At 34.3% G+C, this 22,428-nt stretch overlaps 1 protein-coding gene across 2 annotated transcripts in view; it reads right to left on the minus strand.

Moving 5' to 3' along the window:
* Positions 1–16,002: 16,002 nt before the first annotated feature.
* The window catches only part of Gabrg2 (gamma-aminobutyric acid type A receptor subunit gamma2), an 88,500-nt gene continuing 82,074 nt past the window's right edge, over positions 16,003–22,428 (minus strand). The window contains exons 8-10 of one of the 2 annotated variants that reach the window (XM_004836428.4): positions 21,972–22,177; positions 19,818–19,841; positions 16,003–18,417 (exon numbers count right to left, since the gene is read on the minus strand). In XM_004836428.4, coding sequence (XP_004836485.1) covers positions 18,142–18,417; positions 19,818–19,841; positions 21,972–22,177 — 506 coding nt within the window. In that variant the 3' untranslated portion in view covers positions 16,003–18,141. The remainder of the gene's footprint in view (positions 18,418–19,817; positions 19,842–21,971; positions 22,178–22,428) is intronic. The other variant, XM_013078549.3, reaches the window with a different exon arrangement.

Genomic DNA, 22,428 nt, shown 5'->3' on the forward strand with positions numbered 1-22,428 from the left:
AAGAGGTTGACTGCATCTCATTCTGCACAGTTCAGAACAGATATAACTTCTTCCTGTAGCCATCTCTCTCCCATCAAAATCTCCCTGTGCTCTCTCAGAGAATACAACCATTACCTGGATCGTATAATGCACCACACTGCATTTTAAGTAGCCATTTTCCTGCTTGACCCTGTCATTGCATGATATGTCCCTTTAGGGTAGGCATCGTGACTTTCTCTTAGCTTGCAGAAGCAAAGTACAAGGGAAATTATTTCAAAAATGATCACAAAGAATAAAATAATTTCAAAAACGATCCCAAAGAATTATGATGGCAGGATAAAGAAGAGAAACAAGAAAGAGAATGCCATCCATAAAAAGCTCATTAAGTACATTACTATCCTAGATAAATGGAGTTTGGCAATCTGAGTAACTTTAGGACTGAGTGTAAAATCTGTGCTTCAGAGTTGCCCATGCTAGGAAAGGATTAACATTTGCACACTACCTTGTTTGACCAACATGCTGACTGTGCTTCAGTTAGTTGTTGGTTGAAGACAGGTAAGAGGAGGGCATGTGACTATAGGGTCCAGGGTGGCTATTAATTTACATTAGAAATTATACTTTTAGCCTGTTGTGTAGTTGCCAAAATGAACTCTAGTGACCCAGAGGATGCCAGACAAAGAAATGCAGGAGGAGAGAGTTGTAGTGTTGTTGTTGTATAGCAGATATGGGCCTCAACAGCATATCCAGCAGACTGGTTCACCATCTGAACCTTAATACTTTATAACATAAACATATAGTACATGTTCAAGCTATTTATTAAATAATTGAACATTTAAAAGCAAAAAAGGACAAAGTCTATTTCTGTGATTTATTCATTGTTCTATTCTCTCCATCATTTCTAGCACTTACTGCTTAGTAGATACTTTTGAATGAATGAATAATTGATGAAAGTCCTCACTGAATGAAGCAGATCATCTGAAAAGTTCTTACACACCATGTAATTCTAATGTATATATATTTTTATAAACTGATATGTACCTACCACTGTGTCCTCATGAAACACATCATTTTTATTATGTCTATGTGGGCACGGTGGAGAGCAAAACATACTGTTTAATCATTTTTAACCCATCCACACTAGGGAAAAAGAATTTTGCAATGTTCTCTGATCAGCTTCAAGCAAAGTACCTGTGACTAATTGGAAAAGGGCCACCGTGACCCAGTTTGGGGGCCCTAACACTTCAGGAACATTTAAAATCCTGTTGTGGGGCAGTGGAGCGTAGACTGATTATTGTCATCAGAGCCCTACTAATGATGGAAATGAAAAGACGTGTCTCCAGAGCTATTACTCTGTCACTTCCTAGGAGCAGTTTTTATGTTTCAGAAAAGGAAAGGAACTAAAAATGGAAGTGTGGGTGTGAGAGGAGCTGAGTCTTCAAATAGCTTCCTGAAATGCCATCTGAAACAGGAAGGGCTTGGGGAAAGGACAAAGGAAATGTGTTTGAACAACAACAGAAAGAGAATGCACTCAATTTGTGGTTGTTAGAATGTTTGACATTTAAAAACCTTTTTCTTTTGGTGAATTATATATGTAGTGCTATAGTCTACTTTGCTGGTATTGATTTTCTTAGATAGAATTTCTTGTTCTCTAGGGAAATTCTTTCCTCTACTGATCATCTATACTTTATTTCGAAAATCCAGACATTTTTATTGTAGCGATTTTCTAATTTAACAGTATATTTCTTTTCTAAACATAAAATTGATTTGTATTCACTATGGATTTTTTTATAAGTTAGAGATGTTTTAAAAATATTAATATGGTAGACAGCTAAATTAGTTAGAAATATTATAGGCAGTCAGATAGGGCTGGACCCTTGAAGAAATCAGTGTAGAAGACAACTGTAGGTGAAGGTACATACATTGAAGGCCAAGCTTTAAGACAAAGAAAAATGACTTTCCTCACATTCTTCCCCTCGGGAGGAATAGCAGTGATTGATATTCTAAACAGGTATCAATCACCTGTGGTAGGGACCAAGACCTTAACCCATCCATTACAGGAAAGGTCCCTGATCCATCCCTTCCAGGAAAAATCCTTGTGCAGTCCCTGTAGGGTTGTTAAGTGACTTGCTTCCCCATTTGATCCCCGTTTAATCAATATTACCTAAGCAACTATACTTATAATCTTTTTGATTGACCATAGTTTTGTCCCACCTCATCATACCAACTTTGTGATTCTCCATTGGATCAGTATTACCTAAGCGACTTTACTTGTGATCTTATCAGTCAACTATAGTTTTGTCCCACCTTCTACTGGCCTCAACTCATGGTTTTCCTCTATAAAACTCCCTTGAGAAGAGGGTTCCATGGGCAACCCACTTTCTGGGCCCCCTTCTGACTCTATTAGGCAGAAGCTATCTTTTTCTCAGTAAATATTTCCTGCTCTTAACCTCCATTGTTCCTAGAATTCATTTTTCAATTTTAGAGAACACAAATTCAGCATATCAGACATCTAGCAGGGTGAGAATTATATTTCCCTTCTATTATTTGGAGGTCATATATCATCACTATATCATACACCCTATATCATTAAAAATCTCTTAATATTCCAAAAAGCATGCATATAATTAGCATATTTTACTGTGTGTGTCTACCATCTTTTAATCTACTCTATTTCCAGTTTGGAGGTTACCTTTATGATTTTTCTGATTTAAAAAATACTAGATATAATATTTAGTTTTCAAAATCCACAATTAGGCTCTCCCAGAGAAATTGCTATTCAATTTACTCTGAAGATAGTGGCTTTTTGTAGGCTGCTCTCAGATGGGTGCACAAAGGCTTGAGGTCTCTCTTTACAGAACTTTCTCTAGGAAATGAATATGAAAGAAGCTAATTTCCAGACCTGGCTAAAAGGCCAGATGACTGGTCAGTGAAGCAGGGTTACAGGTTCTGAGATGGTTAATACAAATAATTGAGATTCTGGTTCCCTGAAGAAGATGTAGTCAATTTTTCTATGCCTAATACTTGATTTGCCAGTGTATGTATCATGCATGGGAGTAAATAACATTAAAGATTTCCTCATTTGTTGAGGGTTGCTGTACAGGTATGGATAAACGTATAGAAATGTTTTCACAATATTTGGATTATTCTCCTCGTAAAACTTGCAGAATATACCCAACTACAAGATAATATTTAAATTTTATCTATTTCCAAGTCCATAGTTAAAATTTGTGATCAACTGATCGAATGGATTTTTAAAATTAAATTAATATAGGCCTATTTTAGAATATACCAGAGGATCTTTGGGTACTATGAAAATTGCGCTCATTCCCTTTGTTCTCTTTCAAAAGCAATATCATCTCATCTGCTAGGATGTCTATGTAAAAGTTCATATATAGTTTATGGAGTTTAAGTTATAAAAGGTAAAACTGGAGTTAATGTTGTCCAAACCCCTCATTAGAAAACTGCTATATTTTTTCCAGAAGTCACAGTGATGGTTAGTAGTAAAAACAGACCTAGAACATAATTGATTTAATTTTCTGTAGCATCTTTTACATTATGCTGTCTGGCAAAGAATGCACGTTATTTTCATGGTATATTAAACATAGAAAAGGACAGAAACGGTTATAGAAAATATACATGCGCAAATATATCCCTTTAAGTAGTCCTGAAGTTTATTAAAACTGTATATATATATATATATATATACACGTGTATATATATATAAAATAATTTACCTGAAATGCTCATTTTGTGGTCAAGAATCCCCCTTTCCTCTTCCTCCACGTATACTCAAGAATTCACTTCCACAACTCAGAATAGTTTTGATACTTTAAAAATTGTATATTACTGGAATTTTAGTTATGTCAGCCTACTGTAAGAAAATACTGTAGACTAGGTGGCTTGTAAACAGCAGAGATGTATTTCTCATGATCGAGAAGGCTGGAAATCTGAGTTGAGGTAATACCATGTTTGCTGTCTGAGGAGGGCCTTTTTCCAGGTTACAGTCTGCTGATTTTTGTCATATCCTTAGATGATGGTGGAAAGAGAATTTGCTAGCTTTATGGACTTTTCTTAGAAAAGCACCAGTCTCATTTATGAGAGCTACACCCTCATGACTTAATTACCCCACAAACATCACGTCACCTTAAGATGAGCTTTAACCCTTGGGTTGGACACATATCTAGTCCTTAAAATTATAAATATTGTCTTTTGACATTGGCAGTTTGCTCTACACTACAAATGTAGGACTCAACCACATCATTATACAATTTATGTACTTACAATTTATCAGGTTGCTGTTGGTAATTTAGGATTTATTAATGTGAAGCTATACCACAGAATTTTTATCATTTCTGCAGTTCATTGATAGACATTTGAGGGGAAACATAGATTAGATTATAAAAATGCATAGACTTAGATTATAAAAATAGTGCTCTGATGAGTATTCCTATAACTGTTTTGTGCATGTGTGTTTGAATATGTTTATGCTTTTTGAAGGGAATTAGTAAGCCACCGTGTATGTGCAGTTTATATTTAGTAGATTCTTCCAACAGTTTTTCAACATGTCATGCAATTTACACTTCCATAAATAGAGTATGAGAGTTTCTGTTGTTCTGTATTCCTGCTAATACCAGAAATTTTCTGGGTTTTCTTCCTAAACTAGTTTCAGTGGTGTTATAGTGACTTAGTATTGTAGTTTTTATTTGCACTCCCATTATGACTCAATAAAATAGTTGGAAATGCTTATTTGTAAAGAAACTTTTTGCTTTTTAGTCCACTTTTTATTGCATTATCTTTCTCTTATTGAATTGTAGAAATTCTTCAATCACTTGAATGAGTCTTTTGTCATACATATATATTGCAAATAACTCCTTGCTTCCCTGTGAATTGCTTTCTTAAATGTAGCTTTCAAATAAAAGAAATATTTATTTTGATTATAATACAGTTTATCACTTATTCACATTATGGCTAATATTTTTTCTCTGTTAGCTACTACATCTTCCTTCTTCAAAGATTTTTTTGTTTTGTTTTTTGGTACTGGGGATTGAGCTTGGGACCTTGCACTTGTGAGGCAGGTGGTGGAACCACTGAGCTAATCCTTTAAAGATGTTTTAACTTTTTAAAATTTTTTAATGAATTACATAAAAATGTGGCTCCACAAGGGGTAATTTATTACAAGAATAATACACTAAATCAGACATTTATTGAATACAAACTATGAGCAATATACTGTGATTAGCTTTGTCATAAACATCAGAACACATGGAATATTGTGAAAAGTATTTTTTAATAAAATGATCAAATATAAATATACATGCTCAAATTATTACTCATGGTAATAAAAGGTTTATATAAATTTTTCTTTATAGGAAAATCCGGTCCAAACATGAAGCAGTTATTTCATTTGGAATTCCGGTTTACTCCTAGCAGTAATGAATTAGTGGGCTGAGAAACAAATACCCCTGTCCTTTTGTCTTTGTGCTCTGTATTCTGTTGTTCAATTTGGCTCTTGCTTTTGATCTTGCTATTATTTTCACTCGCTCTAGAGACATAAAGGTGATCTATTTCATACATTTTTATAAAGTTTATAAAATTTTCAAGACAAGTCTTTAAAGGATATAAAAATTATACAGCGGAATAAGAAGAAAATATCTTTTATTTTTCTATCTCTGATTAGATATGAAAATAATAGGCACAAAATACAAGAGTTTCTCAAAACTGGTTTTGATGAGGACTCATGTTAATTGACACAAACATAAATAACTGCCCATTATCAGAAACAAAATATTTTTACCCTTCCCCCTTGTCGGACAGCTTCTACCTTGCGAAATCTCATTCAAGGAAATGTTTTCTTGTTTGTCACCAAAACTGACTAAGTCTATTCATTGCCATTGATAGATAATTGGTAGTAATTATGTTTTCTGAAAATTCGTTATTTTTCAGTAGGTGTTATCTTTTATAATGATCTTACTATGAACATCAGAAGATGAGTTTTTCTTTTTTTCAGTGTACTAGTGTACTACTTTGCAGAAGAGGTTTGAGGGTATGCCTTGGTAGATTATGGTATATATATATGTATATATATTTTATTTATATATTCTGTTTAGTGTTTCAAAAATCCAAAATGTTACAGGTATTTTCAGTGACCATTTCATAAATCATAGTATTGTCGCATGAGTTTTACAGGTTTAATTTTTTATTAGTGCACATTTGTGATACATATTGAGCACATTCATTCCAGGTGGCAGGTTCATAGACTTACATATTGGACCTTAGTCTACTTTACTTTCCCTTTTCCTTCTACCTCTCTCTTCTCCCTCCATCCTTACATCTTGTTCTCATCGGCAAAAGGTTTTTCTCCCTGTTTCCTGTCCTTTATCTTATATTGTGCTCTTTAAATTATATATACTTAAATTTCTCCTATAAGACTAAACCATCCAAGAATTCACTTTCTTTGTCTAATTTATTTTGCTTAGCATTATGATCTTAAGGTGAATCCATTTGCCTACAAATGACTGAAATGTATCCTCCTTTATGGTTTGGTTGTACTCCATTTTGTAAAAAAATCATTTATTTGTTGATGCCCATACAGACCATTTCCAAGATTTATGTATTTATGAGTTGTGTGCTGCAAACATGGGTATGCATGAACCACTGTATGATCTCTTTATTCTTTTGGGAAGGTACTCAAAATGAGAACAGCTGGGTCAAATGGAATTTATATTTTTTAGTTTTTAGAGGAATTCCAATATTGATGTGTATAGCAGTTATACTAGTTTACATTACCACCAACAGTGTAGGTTTCCTTTCCCTATAGCCTAACCGGAATTTATTGTTTTTTGAGTTCTTGACAATAGCATTTCTTTCCAGAATAAGATGAAATTTCAGTGTTGTTTTACTTTGCAATTTTCTAATGGCCAGCAATGCTGAGCCATAAATTTGTTCATTTATTTATTGGCCATTTGTACTATTTGTGTTTCTTTTGTGAAGTATCTATTCATTTCAGTTGCCCATTTTTTAGTTGGGATTTTTATTAGGGGAGGTGTAAAATTTTTGAGTTCTTTATATATTCTAAATATTAGTCCTCTGCAAAGAATTATCCTGCAATCTTTTTTTTTCTGTTTTACTCTGTTGGTTTTTTTTCTGTACAGAAGCTTTGTAATTTGATATGATCCCATTTGTTTCTTGGCATTACATCTTGTGCAATTTGGGTTCTGTTCAGAAGGTCTTTGACTACGCCGTTGTCTCCAAGAGTTTTACCTATTTTATCTTCCAGCAGATTGTTTCTATTTTATTATGTTGGTGTTTGATCCATTTTGATTGGATTTTAATATGGAGTGAGAGATATTCATCTAGATTCAATCTTCTGTACATGGATACCTAGTTTTTCCAGCACTGTTAGTTAACAAGGCTATCTTTCTTCCAGTTTATGTTTTTGACCCCCTTTATAAAAAAAATCGGATGCCTGATTGTTCCTGTGGCTGTTTCTGAATCTTCTAATCTATTTCATTTGTATGAATGTCTATTTCTGTGCCAGCACCATGCTGTTTTTATCACTAGCTTTGTAATTTAACTTGAAATCTGGGTTTGTGATGCCAATTACTTTGCTAATGTTGTCTAGTACTTCTTTTGCTATCCTGGGACTCTTTTGGTTACATATAAATTGGGGATTATCTCTAGTTCTGTGAATAATACTGTTGATATTTTGATTGGGATTGAATTAAATCTATATATCATTTGGGGTAACAGGGATATTTGATAATATTAATTATTAACTTTTTGTCTGCTTGATCTGTCTAATTGTGAGAGTGAGGTGTCAATCTAGTGTCCCCTATTATAATTATATTGGTCCTTTCATATCCAGTAGTTTTTCCTTTATAAGACTGTGTGTGCCAACATTTGGTGCCAGTATTTGTACTTGTTATCTCTTTCTGTTGGACAGTTCCCTTTACCACTATGAAGTGGCCTCTGTCTCGTCTGACCCGTTTTGGCTTGAAGTTTGCTGTGTTTGAAAATAAGATAGTTACTCCTGCTTGCTTTTGGGCTGTATTTGCACCCATTCCAAAAGAAAGCTCATAGACTAAAAGTGAATGAATGGAAAAATATACACAACTTTAAGGTATTTTAACAAACAGTGGCACTTCTGAGCCAATATTTCTCATCTATTATGGCAGATCCTAAAAAGTGGCAGGGTTTCTGAGTCCCTGGGAGCTCAAGGGTATAATTCTATACTGAGTTCAAGGCTGAAAATATCAAACTCATAGTCCTATTTCTTTAAACACGATGATGATAAGAACAATTAAAACTTAATTGGCACAGCTTAACCTAAAGTGACAACAGCTGAACCATTTGGCAAACAGACCAGCTTGGTCTATATTTTGCACATGTTCACCTGTAGTCTATCACCTTTCTTTTGGAATGGGTATGTCTGCTATATGCAACATATATTTTCATTTTGTTTTTCATCCCATCTGCCAATCTGTGTCTTTTGCCTGGAAAGTTAAGACCATAGACATTGAGTTGTTACTATTATAAAATACTTACTGATTCTTGTTATTGGTTTATTTTTCCAGTGCTGGTCCCTTTTAAAATTTTTTTATTGTGATTACTCTCCCAGTTTAATGTATACTTTTCTTTAGGCTCCTTGGTGCTGGTGGTCTCTTTGTCTAGGATTCTCGTAAGTATTTTCTGTAATGGTGATTTATTGGTCATGTATTTCTTTTGAATTTCTTTGTCTTGGAAAATCTTTACTTCTTTTTTTTTTGCATCAGGGATCGAACTCAGGACCTTGTGCTTGCGAGGCAGGAATGGTGCCTGCCTGAGCTAAATCCCTGGCCTCGAAAATCTTTACTTCTATGACAATTTTGAAGCCTAATTTTGCAGAATATAGAAGTCTGGGTTAACAATTGTTTTCTCTTAGGGCTTGAAAAATTTTATATCAAGCTCTCCTAGTCTTTAAGATTTGTGTTAAGAAATCTGCTGTAATTCTAATAGGTACACCTTTATGAGTGACTTGCTTCTTTTCTCTAACAGCTTTTAGTATTCTCCCCTTTAGTATTGAATTTCTGGAAGCTTGATTACAGTGTGTTGTGGAAAGGTTCTTTTCTGACTGACCATGGTCCTTTGTAGTTCTATATTCCACTTACATTTGAATAATGAACTCTCTTCCTTGATTTGGACTTCAGTGAATATATTTTTTATGCTTTTTGAGTCATCTTTTAATTTTTCTTTAATCCTGTAATTTGTATTATATTTTTTAGTCATATAGTAGCTGTTGAATTCAGCTTGCATGGTCTCATCATTTTTACGGTATCACCGAGCTTATGATCTACTATATTCAACTTGAATTTCATTTCTGAAGATACTCTGTCTTCAGATTGGTCAAATCTGCTAGCCATGCTTTTTAGCCAAGTATTTTTCATATCGTGAATTTCTACTTGCTTTCTTTTCATAAGTTCTAATTCTTACTAAACTGTCATCCATATTTGTAGTCTAATTTAACTGAATTGTTTTATTCTTTGTCTTTAACTTCAATAAACATTTTGTTAGTAAGATTCCTTATCTGATTAATAAAATCATCTTTAAGCTTGTAAAGCATCTTACAAAATTACTTACTTTTTTTTCTTCTTTGAGCTCTTTAAACATATTGACCATTTGGTTTTTTGAGTTCTTTGTTTGAAACTTCCTCTTTCTCAGTGTTGGTAAGATCAGACTTTGAGGGGCTAAGGATTTTGGGAGGTGCCTTGTTACCTTACTTTCTCATATTTCTATTGTTTTGGTGCTACCGGTTGAAAAACAAAGTAGAAAAACTTTCTTCATACTGTGTGGATCGTTTTTATTAGAATCTATATCCCTGTGATGTGTCCTTATGACTCATTGTTTTAGTGTTCATACTCCTCTTTAACCTACTCAGAGAGATATTTGAGGGTCTTTTTATTGTCCAACCTTCTTCTGGGAGGTTGTGTTTGGGGAGATTGATGCCCCTCCCCAGGAACAGGCATCAATGTTCCAGACAGCGTCTTTCTTTTCTTTCTGGTATGTTCTATTTCTTTGTGATTTGTACTTTTCCTGTAAGCTCTTGCTTGATTCTCAGAGCTCTTCTCACCTTTCTCTTTAATAAGTTGTTCTTGTCCAGGCTTGGATTCTAGATCCTGGAGAGACTGTGATACATTGCTGGCCTTCCACTGCCATATTCCCTCTTGTGTGGACTTTATTTTGAAAACTTTATCCCTCACATATCTACTATGGGTTAGGCACCATGCTAGGCCATATAAAGATTTAGAGATCAAATTAGTAGCCAAACTATTACGGAGCTTATAGCTTTGTAAAAAAGCCTGCATCAATGATACATCTTACCAACGCATGGGTGTGTATGGTGTGTGTATATTGTAGGAGTTCACTCAGGTTGCAGTTGCCCAATGATCTACTTCTGTCCGAAAATATTAATGCAAAATATAGAACAAGATGGTCTGTTTGCCAAATGGTTCAGCTGTTGTCACTTTAGGTTAAGCTGTGCCAATTAAATTTTAATTGTTCTTATCATCATTGTGTTTACAGAAATAGGACTATGAGTTTGATATTTTTAGCCTTGAACTCAGTATAGAATTGTACCCTTGGGCTCCCAGTGACTCAGAAGCCTTGCCACTTTTTAGGCTCTGTAATATGATGAGATGAGAAATATTGGCTCAGATGTGCCACTCTTTGTTAAAACAGCTTAAGGTTGTGTTGACCTGCAAAGTACTGGCTGATGTGGCACCCTTGCCATGGGACTAACTAGAGGGCCACATCTATTAACCTACATTAACTCCCAGCAAGTAGTTTCATAATGGCATTCATTTAACCATTATATAGCCAGTTAGAAGTTTCTTCATGTTGAACAGACTACCCAGCATAAAATACATGGCTCTCTAGTATTCTAATACAATACTTTTTAAAACTACTTTCTTCATGAAATAAGAATATAATTGACAAACCTAATTAGTTCTTTTAGCTTTGGAAAACTGGTTATCAGATAAATAATGACAAGTATTAATTTTCTTGATTTTTGATGAGTAACTTCTACATATTTTTCTCAGTCCGCTCTCTACCCTTCACTCTGTGTGCCCTGGAAACGCATCCCTTCAGCCTACACTATTCAGGTTTCCTTGCCCTCTAGTTTCCATTCAGTTTGACTAATTAGGCGTATGTATGTAGAAGAGAGAATTCTGGGTACTTGGTCCTACCCACCCTTTCTAACTGGCAAATACTTGGCAGTCTGTATTTATCTAAAACCAAAGCACCTGCCTAATGACTTTTGTCCTAGTGCTCTAAGTCCTTTTTAAAGTCAAATGCTTTCTTTTTTAAAAAAAAAATAACTTTATTGGTACATTTTAGGTATATATTATGATCACAGGACTTTGTACCTGTATATGATATATCTTAGTTTTTGTTATTTCCCATTCCCCTTCCCTTTCTTCCACCCCTCCACTTCTTATTTACAAAAGCTTCATTTCCATTTTTTCCTTCTTTTCTTTTATGCTTTTTTTTTTTTTTTTTTGACAAGGGTCATATGGCAAGCAGAATAATAGCCCCTAAAGATGTTCACATTCTAATCCCTGAAATAGAGAATGTGATACTTTATATGATTAAAGAAACTTTGTAGGCATGTTCAGGGTTCTGGAGATGAGCAGATTATCTAGGTGAGTTCAATGTAATTACAAGCATCTTTATGAGGGAGAGGCAAGAGGTCAGAGATAGAGGTACAATAAAGGAAGTATTTGAGTGATGCATTTGCTAGCTTTAAAAATGGAAGAGGGCCACTGGTCAAGGAATACAAGAAGAATGTTGAACATGGGAAAAACATGTAAAACCTCCAGAAATTATGGAGCACTGCCTATAATTTGAATTTAGTCAATGAAACTTCCAACTCTCAGATATGGTCATTTGTGTATGTCCAAGCCACTAAGTTCATGGTAACATGATATACTGGCAATAGGAAGTTCCTTCAGGTAATAATACTTTCACTATTGATAGGCCCTTGATACCATACCATCCTTTTACTGGTGGATCTTAACTGGGCTACATATTTGTAATTAACGCATTCATTGTTCTTCAACTATCCCTTGGAGTGTATCATCTGTTTTCTTCCAGGACTCCAATTGTTAAATGTTTGTACACTTTTATTCAGCAAAGGCCATGTTTAGGGATGAACTATATGGAATATATCCATAGAAGATATACACAGTGTCTGACAAAGATATTTACTGTGGGTATTATAGAAAATGAAAAATAATAGGAATTTTCAGAAATAAAGGACTAGGTAGATAAATTATGGTACAGCTCTATAACAATTGGTTGCCAGAAAATATTTATGTTATGTATACTCATAAACACATGCATAGTTGTATAAAAATCTAGTGTATAAAGAAGATCTATATTAATATATGTATCTATAGTGCATGAACATGATTAAATATGCATGGAGGAAGAAGAAAAAATATGATATTTTTATAGGTTAACTCTTGCTATGTGATTAAGAACCATATTTTTGCTTTATAGCTTTTCACATTTCACAAACTACCTACAAGTTTTTCATTAATAATCAGAAGGAAAGTTTTAAATCAATGACAGGTTTTCCTCATTCAAGGTATGATCAAAATATATGGTGAATGTTTAAATTTAAAGAATATACAGTGAAATATATATTTCCATTAATAATTTTTCTTACATAAAACATCCAATCATTCTTTACACTTTCTATAATAGTTCCAGAAATCCATTTTTACGAATGTCTTTAGGAGCTCTGATTAAAAAATACAATGACTGTTGATGCTGCTGAATGCCATCCAACAGAAACACAGGCGCCTAAAAATATTATGGTATGATCTCATCCACCTTATTCATGAGAACTGGCACCACATGATTTCTGGCTCTTCCCCAAGGTCAAAATGGCCATGAAATGTAAACATTTTGAAACAATTCAGGAAATTGAGGCAGGCACAACAGTACAAGCAAAGACACTCATGGCAGAGAACTTCCAATACTGTTTCAGAAAAATAGCAAGAATGATGGGATAAGTGAAATTGAAGCAAGGGGGAGTGTTTGAGGAGGATTGATGGCAATGTGTCTTTTACTGTAATTTAAAAAATTTTAATATTCATAATTTGTTTGAATCGCGCCTAATGTACAGTGTGATGGAATACTTTCTGTTACATAGAAACTCTTTTCTGGATTTACACACAGAATAATGATTTCTTCTACCTAAAATTATTGTGTGCAGCTCCATTGTAGTTATTTGCATTCTTATTTGTCTCCTTTGTCATATTCTGATATTTCAGCACAAAGAATGATTGAAATTGCTGTCTTTCTGTGTTCACAGTGCCTTGTGTGAAGACTGTGATATGTGTCTACTGAAAGTTTTCTATTGAATTAAACTTATAGGTGCTTAATAAAAATTTATTTGACAAAAGGCTTCATTCCAGACCCATAACACATACAAGTTACAGGAAAAATTATGAGGAAAATTCGTACAGCAGGGAGATAGTGCAAAGATAAACAACCTGATTTAAAATGCAAATGGATTGTGAATTATTTATATTATATTCTTGTCACAGCCTTGTTCATTTAAAATTTGTTTACTCAGAGGATTGAATGAATGTTAAGTACTTAGATTAAGTAAACCCTAGGATTGAACCACTCAAAAATTATATAGAATGATGGAAGAGTTAAAAAATAGCACATTATACTTTAGTAAAACCAGGAAGAATCCATGGACAAGGTAGAATCTTTAATTAGAGATGGCTGAGTTTGTTTAGCAGAGAAAGAAATTGTAGAAATATGGTACTTTTTTTTTTGGAGAAGTCTAGGCAGGAAAGAGAACAAATGAGAAAAAAAGATAGAGTAAAATAGAGTGTGAATGTAAAATAGTAATCACTGATATCAGACCATAATGAAGAGCAGAGATGAGATAGAATAAAAGCCTGTCAGAAGAAGAAGGGTCAAAACCTCTCCTTTTCCGATGGAAAACTGATGCCCATCAAAATAAGAAGTTTTAAGAGAATCCTCATTCTATCTATCCATGATTCAGTGAGCTTTTCCTTTTTTTAGGGGAAAAGAAAGTTCTCAAAAATGATAATCATTATTCTGAAGCACAGTATACATGGTTTTTGTGCCCTTTCTTTTCTGAAACTTTATATCTATGCTGAGGGAAATTAGTAACATTCAGTCATTTTGTGGCATTAACACAATTACTTCTCATTATAAAAGTATGTGATATATACCAACATTATCTCCATTTTTCAGAGAGGAAATTGAGGCACATAAAAGTTACATAGGTTCAGCTTTTGAACCTAAATAATCTTGAGCAACTGCTTCTACTTCTCCACTTGGTTATACAAATAATAATTGTTGGAAACTTTATTACCTCCAATATGCAAAAAAGTTATGACATATTTTATAATTGAAATATAATCACTTCCTATCTCATGGGAAACTCCTTCATTGTCTGCTGCTGTATACCTGAGAGACGAAGGTCAACTCCAGGTCCGATATCTTTTAGATGAGTGATGACTCTCTTTTTTTGAAAGGGAATTCCAAAAGTGCTATGGGTTAGATTGAATAGTCATCCTATATAGTACGGAATAAAAGAAATGCAAAATCCATTCAGTTCTCTTTGTCACTAGATATTCTAAAATTGCTGTCATGACAATTCAAAAAAAGTGAGGTCGATGTCAAAGAAAGGAGGCTTCCCTAAGTCTGGCATGTCCCAAAGTATAAACGGAAAGATTAAGCACTTCAAATCTTATTTTCACAACCTGAAACATTATGAGGTATTGTGGAAGCAGCAATGCTTAGCTAACACTCTTCAGTCTCCCATTAACCACCTATGTGATCTCTGGTAGTTCACTGGATATTGAAAATGTAGCAGAACTATTGGTCTAGGTCATTCTCTCTTCTCTCACACATTTGACAAAAATCTATAATGACAAAGCACAGAGACAGCAAATTTTAACAGAATTTCCAAAGACCACATCATTTGGTTAATTTAGTTTGACCTTCATCATAGACACTCTTGCTACTACACATAAAAGGGGAGGAAGGCCATACCATGAATATGCACTCAACTAAAGAGAAAGCATTTAGTCTCCAGCAGACAAGTCCTATGTGACAACTGCATTTGTACATATCTGTAAGGTGAGAAATTTTTACATTGGATACAGAAAAACACAAGGGGCCAAGAGAATGACAGGCAGAGGAAGATTAGGGCAGCTCTGTTAGTGAAGGATCACAGTGTTTTATTCTTTGGAGAATTTTAAAAGACTTCAAGAAAATATGATACTTTCTCTGGAGCTGGGGGTAATTTCCATATGTTTTTAAATTTGTGGGGGTACAATTCTTTGGGGTTATTTAGGTCTTTCAAATAACTAATCTCTGTGTAAGTTTTTTCCTTTTTTTAACAAGAGACCTGTATTTCCAATCTAGTTTAAAAGAAGAATCATGATGCAGATTCTCCTTGAAGATGGTAAACCATGAGACAGCATCACTTTAAGGCAACTATGACTACTGGTTGTTGCTTGCAGGAGGGCTAATTTGATGCGAGTGGGAGGAGCAGAGCATTAGTGCACAGGAGCCATTGGAAGTGAGGTAGAGATCTTTGAGCATTTGCTGAGTGTTACTAGATGGAGCAACATTATTATGCCCAATTTATAACTGGCAAAATGGAGGTTTCTAAAGCCTGATTTGACAAGTGGCAAAGAAATGGTTAGTGCTCAATTTGGGATCCAAACTCTAATGCCAGAATTCATATTTGTAACCTTGTCAGCATAGAGTGCACACAACCATTCATAATATTATGTAACATTTCTGCCTTCCTTATTTACACCCAAATGCATCACTTAGTTCTTTTGAAGGGAAGAGAGTCTCCCTGTGAAACATGATGATTAAGTTCAAAATAAAGCTCACTGAAATGTAATTTGGGGGAAAGATAGTAAAGAGGGTCACAGTCCTTAAGAAAAATAGTTCAAACAGACCACAGAGATGCCACCATAGATTGCAATGTAGAATTTTTATTGTAAAAGTCCACATGTTAAGCAATTTCCTTTGTGAAAAGGTTTTCAAATACATAGACAGGGAGCAGCTGATAACTAAAGATTCAATTATATATAATATATATCATATTGCCAATACTGTGCACACATTGGAAAGCTAGCTTTTTTTAGTGTCCTCATTACAGAACACATTTCAAGTTGACAATAACAACATATTTCTCATCATTGAAATTTGCCAACAACTCTCCCAAAAAGTCAACATTGAATATTTTGACAGTTTGAAACAAGAAAATAATTCATTCTATTTACATGTGAGGTTAAATACTACACCACTGATACATTAAATGGTTGTAAAGTTGGCAGCTAAATGTATTTCAAGATTCATCCACATGACTTGATGATGACTTTTACATGGTTTTATAGCAAAAAAGCCACTCTCTCTTTTCTATTCTTTTTAGATTATCTGTAAAGTTATACTAGCTATGATAAGTTCTGACTTAGAGAAATGATTGCCATAAAGCATAACAAGGGATACTATTTTAGAAAAATAAGGATTCAGGATGAGTATATGAAAATTGGGCTGAACTCATCATGTTTCAAGTCTATGGCAATCATTTCTTTTAATTAAAATATAGTCTAATGAGGCCACTAACCCAGGCTTAGTGGCCTCCATGTAAGCTATTCATTTATTCTTTCAATTTTTAAATTAATCTTCAGTACATTTTTTTCAGAGTATAGAATACTACATTCTAAACCTCAGTCAGGTATGAATCTTGGTTATGCCCATCATAAATTCACAAGCAGAATTTTGGATGGGTCATAACTGACTCATACCCAAACCTGGAAGAATAATAAATAAAACTCTATGTTCCAGTAGTCATTTCTGTACACAAACATAAGACAGAGCTACTGTTTTAGAAGAAGTACAGACTTTGCCTAAAACAATTTTTTCAAGATGAAAAAATAGCCAAAGTTCATTGGATCCTCTGCTTATTTCTATAAGATCCAATATCACTTGCTAATGCCACTATGAAAGGATGGCTCACTCTTTCCAAGGCCAACACAGAAAGATTCACCAGAAGCTTGTGAGGGCAACTCAACTCAAACTCTATTTCCTGAGCACTATGTGCCAGGCACTGTGCAGGGTGCTGAGAACCCAAAGAAGAAATGACAGGGATTCTGCCCACAAGGCACTCACAGTCACTAAAAGCAGGTCTTGAGATGGAGAGTAAGTTCTGTTAAGATCTATCATCCTAAAAGGAAGAAAAAATAGCGGCAAGCACATGTCATTACTTAATATTCCACTTAGGAAACTGGGCTTATTTAGAGTTGGCAAATGTCAGTTATTCAGCCTATATTTTACTTAAAGTTTGTAATATGTCATACAAGAAAAAAAAAATCCAAATCTTCATGCATGAGGGAGAAAGCATTGAAAATTCCTCCCTCCAATTCTAAACCCAAATCTTTGTAATTACATTCATGATTCTTTTAAAGCCCAAAGACAAAAATAAAAGACAGTACATTATGAAGATAACTTCAATCCATTTATTTTGGCTTTAAAAAGAGGCATGCATTAAACTTGAAGCATTCTATGGTACTGAAATATTTACATCATTGTACATGTGACGTGGAGGAAGTTTTCTTCCTATCTTGGGAAAAAGGCATAACAGGTTTCTAAACTAGGGTTTAATATCTAAATTGAGTTGTGATTCTTCTCAAATGTGGGACATATTCTATTGTGTTCAACTTTATCACAACTTGACCCCGAGTGCACAAATGATATAGTGTTGGACTTCTGCATCTAATTGCATTATGAATCAGTAAGAATACCACTACCATATAAATAGCCTATATCAGTTGCTGTAACTGAAAAGTATCTTGCTTGATTTCAATGTTCTTGCCCTCATTTTACTTTTCCTCGCAGGTTTGAAACACAGCACACACTGAAGTTCAAATTACACTAATTAAAGGAGAGTTGGGCACAAACAATACATTATACAATTTACCGTGTTATGACATAAAAACAAACTCGATCATTATTGACTACATGGAGGATTCTTTAAATAAACGTAGAAAGGACATCTTCTTTCCATGAGATTCAGTGAATAAGACCCTCATCAACAAAACCCGTATCTCTTCACAGGTAAAGGTAGGAGACCCAATAAACCAGATTGAACAAGCAGAAGGCAGTGGGAAAGAAGATTCGAGCATATGAGTCCATTTTGGCAATGCGGATGTGTATCCTTCCATGTCTCCAAGCTCCTGTTCGGCAGTCTTCAAAGCAGCAGAAGAAACTGGCACAGTCCTTGCCATCGAGACACTCATACCCGTATTCTTCATCCCTCTCTTGAAGGTGGGCGGCATTGTTCATTTGAATGGTGGCTGATCTTGGGCGTATATCAATGGTAGGGGCCTGAGACAAGGGTTGGGAGGGAGAGGGATCAAAGTGAGTAATACTTGACAGATCTTAGACTGTTTTTCCACAATGTCACCAATGTGATGATGAATCAGAAAATGGATACTCAGGAAATTGCTATGACATCGTGATCTACAATGATAAAATTGAACTCAGAAGGATAGCACATTTGCAGATTTCAAAGTTTGAGCTTAAAGCAGTGCAGCTGAAAATGATATCAAGCTAATAGCTATAGCAAGAATATTGAACACCAAAAGAACTCAAAGTTTAAAGATTTAAATCAAACTACATGAAATCTTGTTCTAGTAATCATTAGATGTGAAGTTGGTTAACATGAAGGCATTTAATGGTATTGCATGTGAGTGAAACAGAGAAATAAAAATGCATCTATTTTGAAATCAAATTTTAAGTCATGCTTACTTATAGGCAAATAGAAAAACCTCATTATTACATTGAGCAAATGTGTTAAATGATGTTAATAGAAAATGTTAAAATATATATGTAAATATAAACATTAAAGCTTCTTGACTTTATATTACAAAGGTTTAAATTTTAGAAAAATGTGATACTCTGCCTAACATTCTCTAACTTTAAGCTTAAGAATGTCAGCAATATTTACTTCCGTATGTATGAAATTTCCAAAGAAAAAGAAGGTAAGTACTTATCAAACTCATTTTAGCATTTGAGGAGAAACTAGTACTAGTTCTCTACATGCTAATCTGTCATTTTTTTCCAGAGCCTAATAAAATTTCTATAAAACTAAAGGATTTGTTTAATTTTGATTTGTCTGAGTTAGCTTTAGGATAATATAAAAACAAATTTTAATTTTTCTTAAAGAGCTATCAGAATTGAACAGAAATCTCCTTGCCATATTTCATATAGGCAGCTGGCTGGTAAGTGCCATAGGATGGAAGGATGGATGTTTTAACTTAGTCTTTTAAAGACAGGATTTTCTTAAAAAATTCATAAGTACAACTCAGAAAAATGAGGAGTAAGTTTTCAAAACAACATCGAAAATCCAATTTTTGAATTAGGATTTACAGAGTTACATTTAGTTGTAAGAGAATGCATATATGGTAGTGATAGCCAGTGAAACTGCATCACATTTTAATCTGAGGAGAGTGGGTCAGATTTGGCTTTGATATTTAAAGAGACCCTCATTACTTGGGACATGTCATGGGGCTTATAGCTTTAGAGCCTGATGTAAGATCAAAATTTATGTGAATTAGTATTTGCTGAATCAGCTTAGAAATCCATAGAACTTTCTCTATCTTAACATATTATCATCAGCAGAATGCTTAAATGTCTATTCATTAAAAAAAAAAAACACCATGTAAGCATCAATACTTAAATTCAGCAGTTGCATGCAGTGAATTCCCATTCCAAAAACATTATACCTTGAAGGAAAACATCCGAAGGAGCTTTGGGTTTGTAGACAGAAAAGAGAATCGCATTTTTTTTAATAAAAAGAAGGCAAAAGGGAACAGAAAGAAAAGAGAGACAAAATAAGATAAATTAAAGATACATTTTGAAAACATAGTAGTTAAAACAAACTGAAATTATGAACACAGAAGAGGAGCTCTGAGCTTTGGATAAAGCATATTCCTAAAGCAGGAAAACGGAACTTTGTGATTCTAGAGAAAGCATCAATAAATTACCCCACAATTATCTGACTGCAAAAGCCAGTCTTGTTCAATGGTTAATAAACTTCCTATTATCTGATATCCCATATAGAAAAACTACTAATTTATTTTCTAATTGCCATCAAGAAGGCTTTCACAAGTCAATCTTGACAAAATGAGCCAAGATCTTATTACACAGGAAAATGAAATTTTAGCTTCTCATTCACCATTTAGGGTCCCACTGGCATTTATAAATTAAGGAATTGGCTTAAAGGGGAAATTTTTCTGGTAATATCATTTTCTCACTTCCTTGAATCCTCTTTCCTGTTTTTTTCCTGCTATTTCCATGACCCTACACTAAGAAATCCAACTGTTTCTATTTCTGTAACAAATCCACTCAGCAATGACACCACTGGTAGAAAAGACCATAGGACTTTTTCTAAATATCTCTTTAGAAATTGTCTGAAAGCCAGCCCTCATATGCTCACTCTAGCTGGCAGGTAGGTACATGGAGTGTCAAAAGAGCCATCTTCTTGAGAGAGGATGAGATGAAAAGTGAAGGAGGGGAAGCAAACAAAAAAAAGAGCACAACAAGGAAAATAAAACAAGGACAGAAAATATTAAAAGGCAGAGAGAGGCAAACTGATAGAAGGAAGGAAGGCATAAAGTATAGTAAATATTTAAGAAATTAAAAATAATCATTTTTGTTTTTATTAATCACCAGGAATAATTATTGGTCTTTCTTTACCTGCTACAAAGTCTCATATTCAAATAGACATGTGCCATTTGTAGAATTTTAAGTGGGCTTCTAGATTCTTTCTTTACACTTTAGGCTGAAAAGTTCATGAATCAGATAGTTTGCCCCTGTCATGGTTCTCATGTCTCAGAGCTAAAACCAGGCAAGGTTTTAAAGCCAGAGTGTACGACCACTACCTTAGCTCCTGTCTTAGAAGGCCCTTGTGAGCCACGTGCTCTCCCCAATACTCACAATGAAACACAGTGCCTTAGATATTTATATTTGTGTCTCATCCTCACTGTTTAAAGTTTAGTACAAGCAAAAGTCGTTCCTACCTTTCTCCAAATCCTATAGACATTGTAAGAAATTTAGGTTGTAATTGTATAAATCATCATCAACTGTCATCACTAACTACTAAAGATAAGGATTTTTATGTGATTTCTTGATAATATTTTCAGGGTTATTTTTGCTTGTTATCCTCCATTACTACATTTATTTCTCATACCAACCTTCTAAGATGTTTATTTTCAACAATATTAATTTTATTTTATATATAAGAAAATAAAAGACCCAGGGAGGTTGAGTAACTTCCTCAAACCATAATGAGCTATTTGTTTTAAAAATAAAAACATACATGTTAATACACAGCCAATAGAAGTCCTCTGATAGCCACACACATATACAGGCATGCACGCACACATGCATGTACACACACTCAATACACATGCACACATTAAGTTATTTGCAAAAGTTTGGTAGTTCTTGAATCTTCAAGAACCCGAGGCTTCCCAGCAAAATGTCTTGGATGAAAGTTTTAATTTAAAATATCAGTAATTTAAAGTATTATAGGGAGTTGGACAGAAAGATGAAAATCAGTGAAATGTGGAATAATAGCAAATGGTATATCAATGCATCCCAGAGCAGTAATTTTAATCCCCCAAAAATGCAAAGAGAAGGTAGTTAGTTACATTAGGAGAAGGACTCTGATGTAGAGAACAGGTCTCTCTCTCAACTAACTGGTGACCGTAAATTTTATTTATGGCATGACAAAAGCTCATTCATTCTATTTTCATTTTGAAGCCCAAAGTGCTGAGCCTTAGCATACAGATAAGCTAACAGAAGAAAACCAACTGAAACCTATGTGCTCTTTCTGCATAAAAATCTCAGTGGTCCCAATGGGAAATGATACATACAGGATTTTTCTTCTTTTTGTCTTTGTCCTTGCTTGGTTTCCGATTGCTGACAAAATAATGCAGAGTGCCATACTCCACCAGAGCAGAGAAGACAAAGATGAAGCAAACAGATACGAAAAGATCCATTGCTGTGACGTAGGAAACCTTCGGGAGAGATTTCCGGGCGATGGTACTGAGGGTGGTCATTGTCAGGACAGTGGTGATACCTAAAGAGAAGCACAAGAAAATAGATGACCTTGTAGTGTCAGCCGGTTGATGACTTAGTCACTCCTGAAAGGAAATTTCTTTTGTGACTTCTGATAAGTAACCTCAGTAACTGGGAAAGAAGGTATAACTAGAATTAATTCTCTCTCTCTGCAAATACTGCTATCTACTGGGTATCAGTAATGGTGGCAAGCACTGAATAAATGTATTAGATTTGGTCCTGGTTTGTATGTGCCTTATATATCAGTGAAAG

This window comes from Heterocephalus glaber, unplaced genomic scaffold (genome assembly GCF_053883595.1).
Source record: "Heterocephalus glaber isolate CG9 unplaced genomic scaffold, H.glaber_assembly_v1.0 deba00001606, whole genome shotgun sequence".
Taxonomy (NCBI): Eukaryota; Metazoa; Chordata; class Mammalia; order Rodentia; family Bathyergidae; genus Heterocephalus; species Heterocephalus glaber.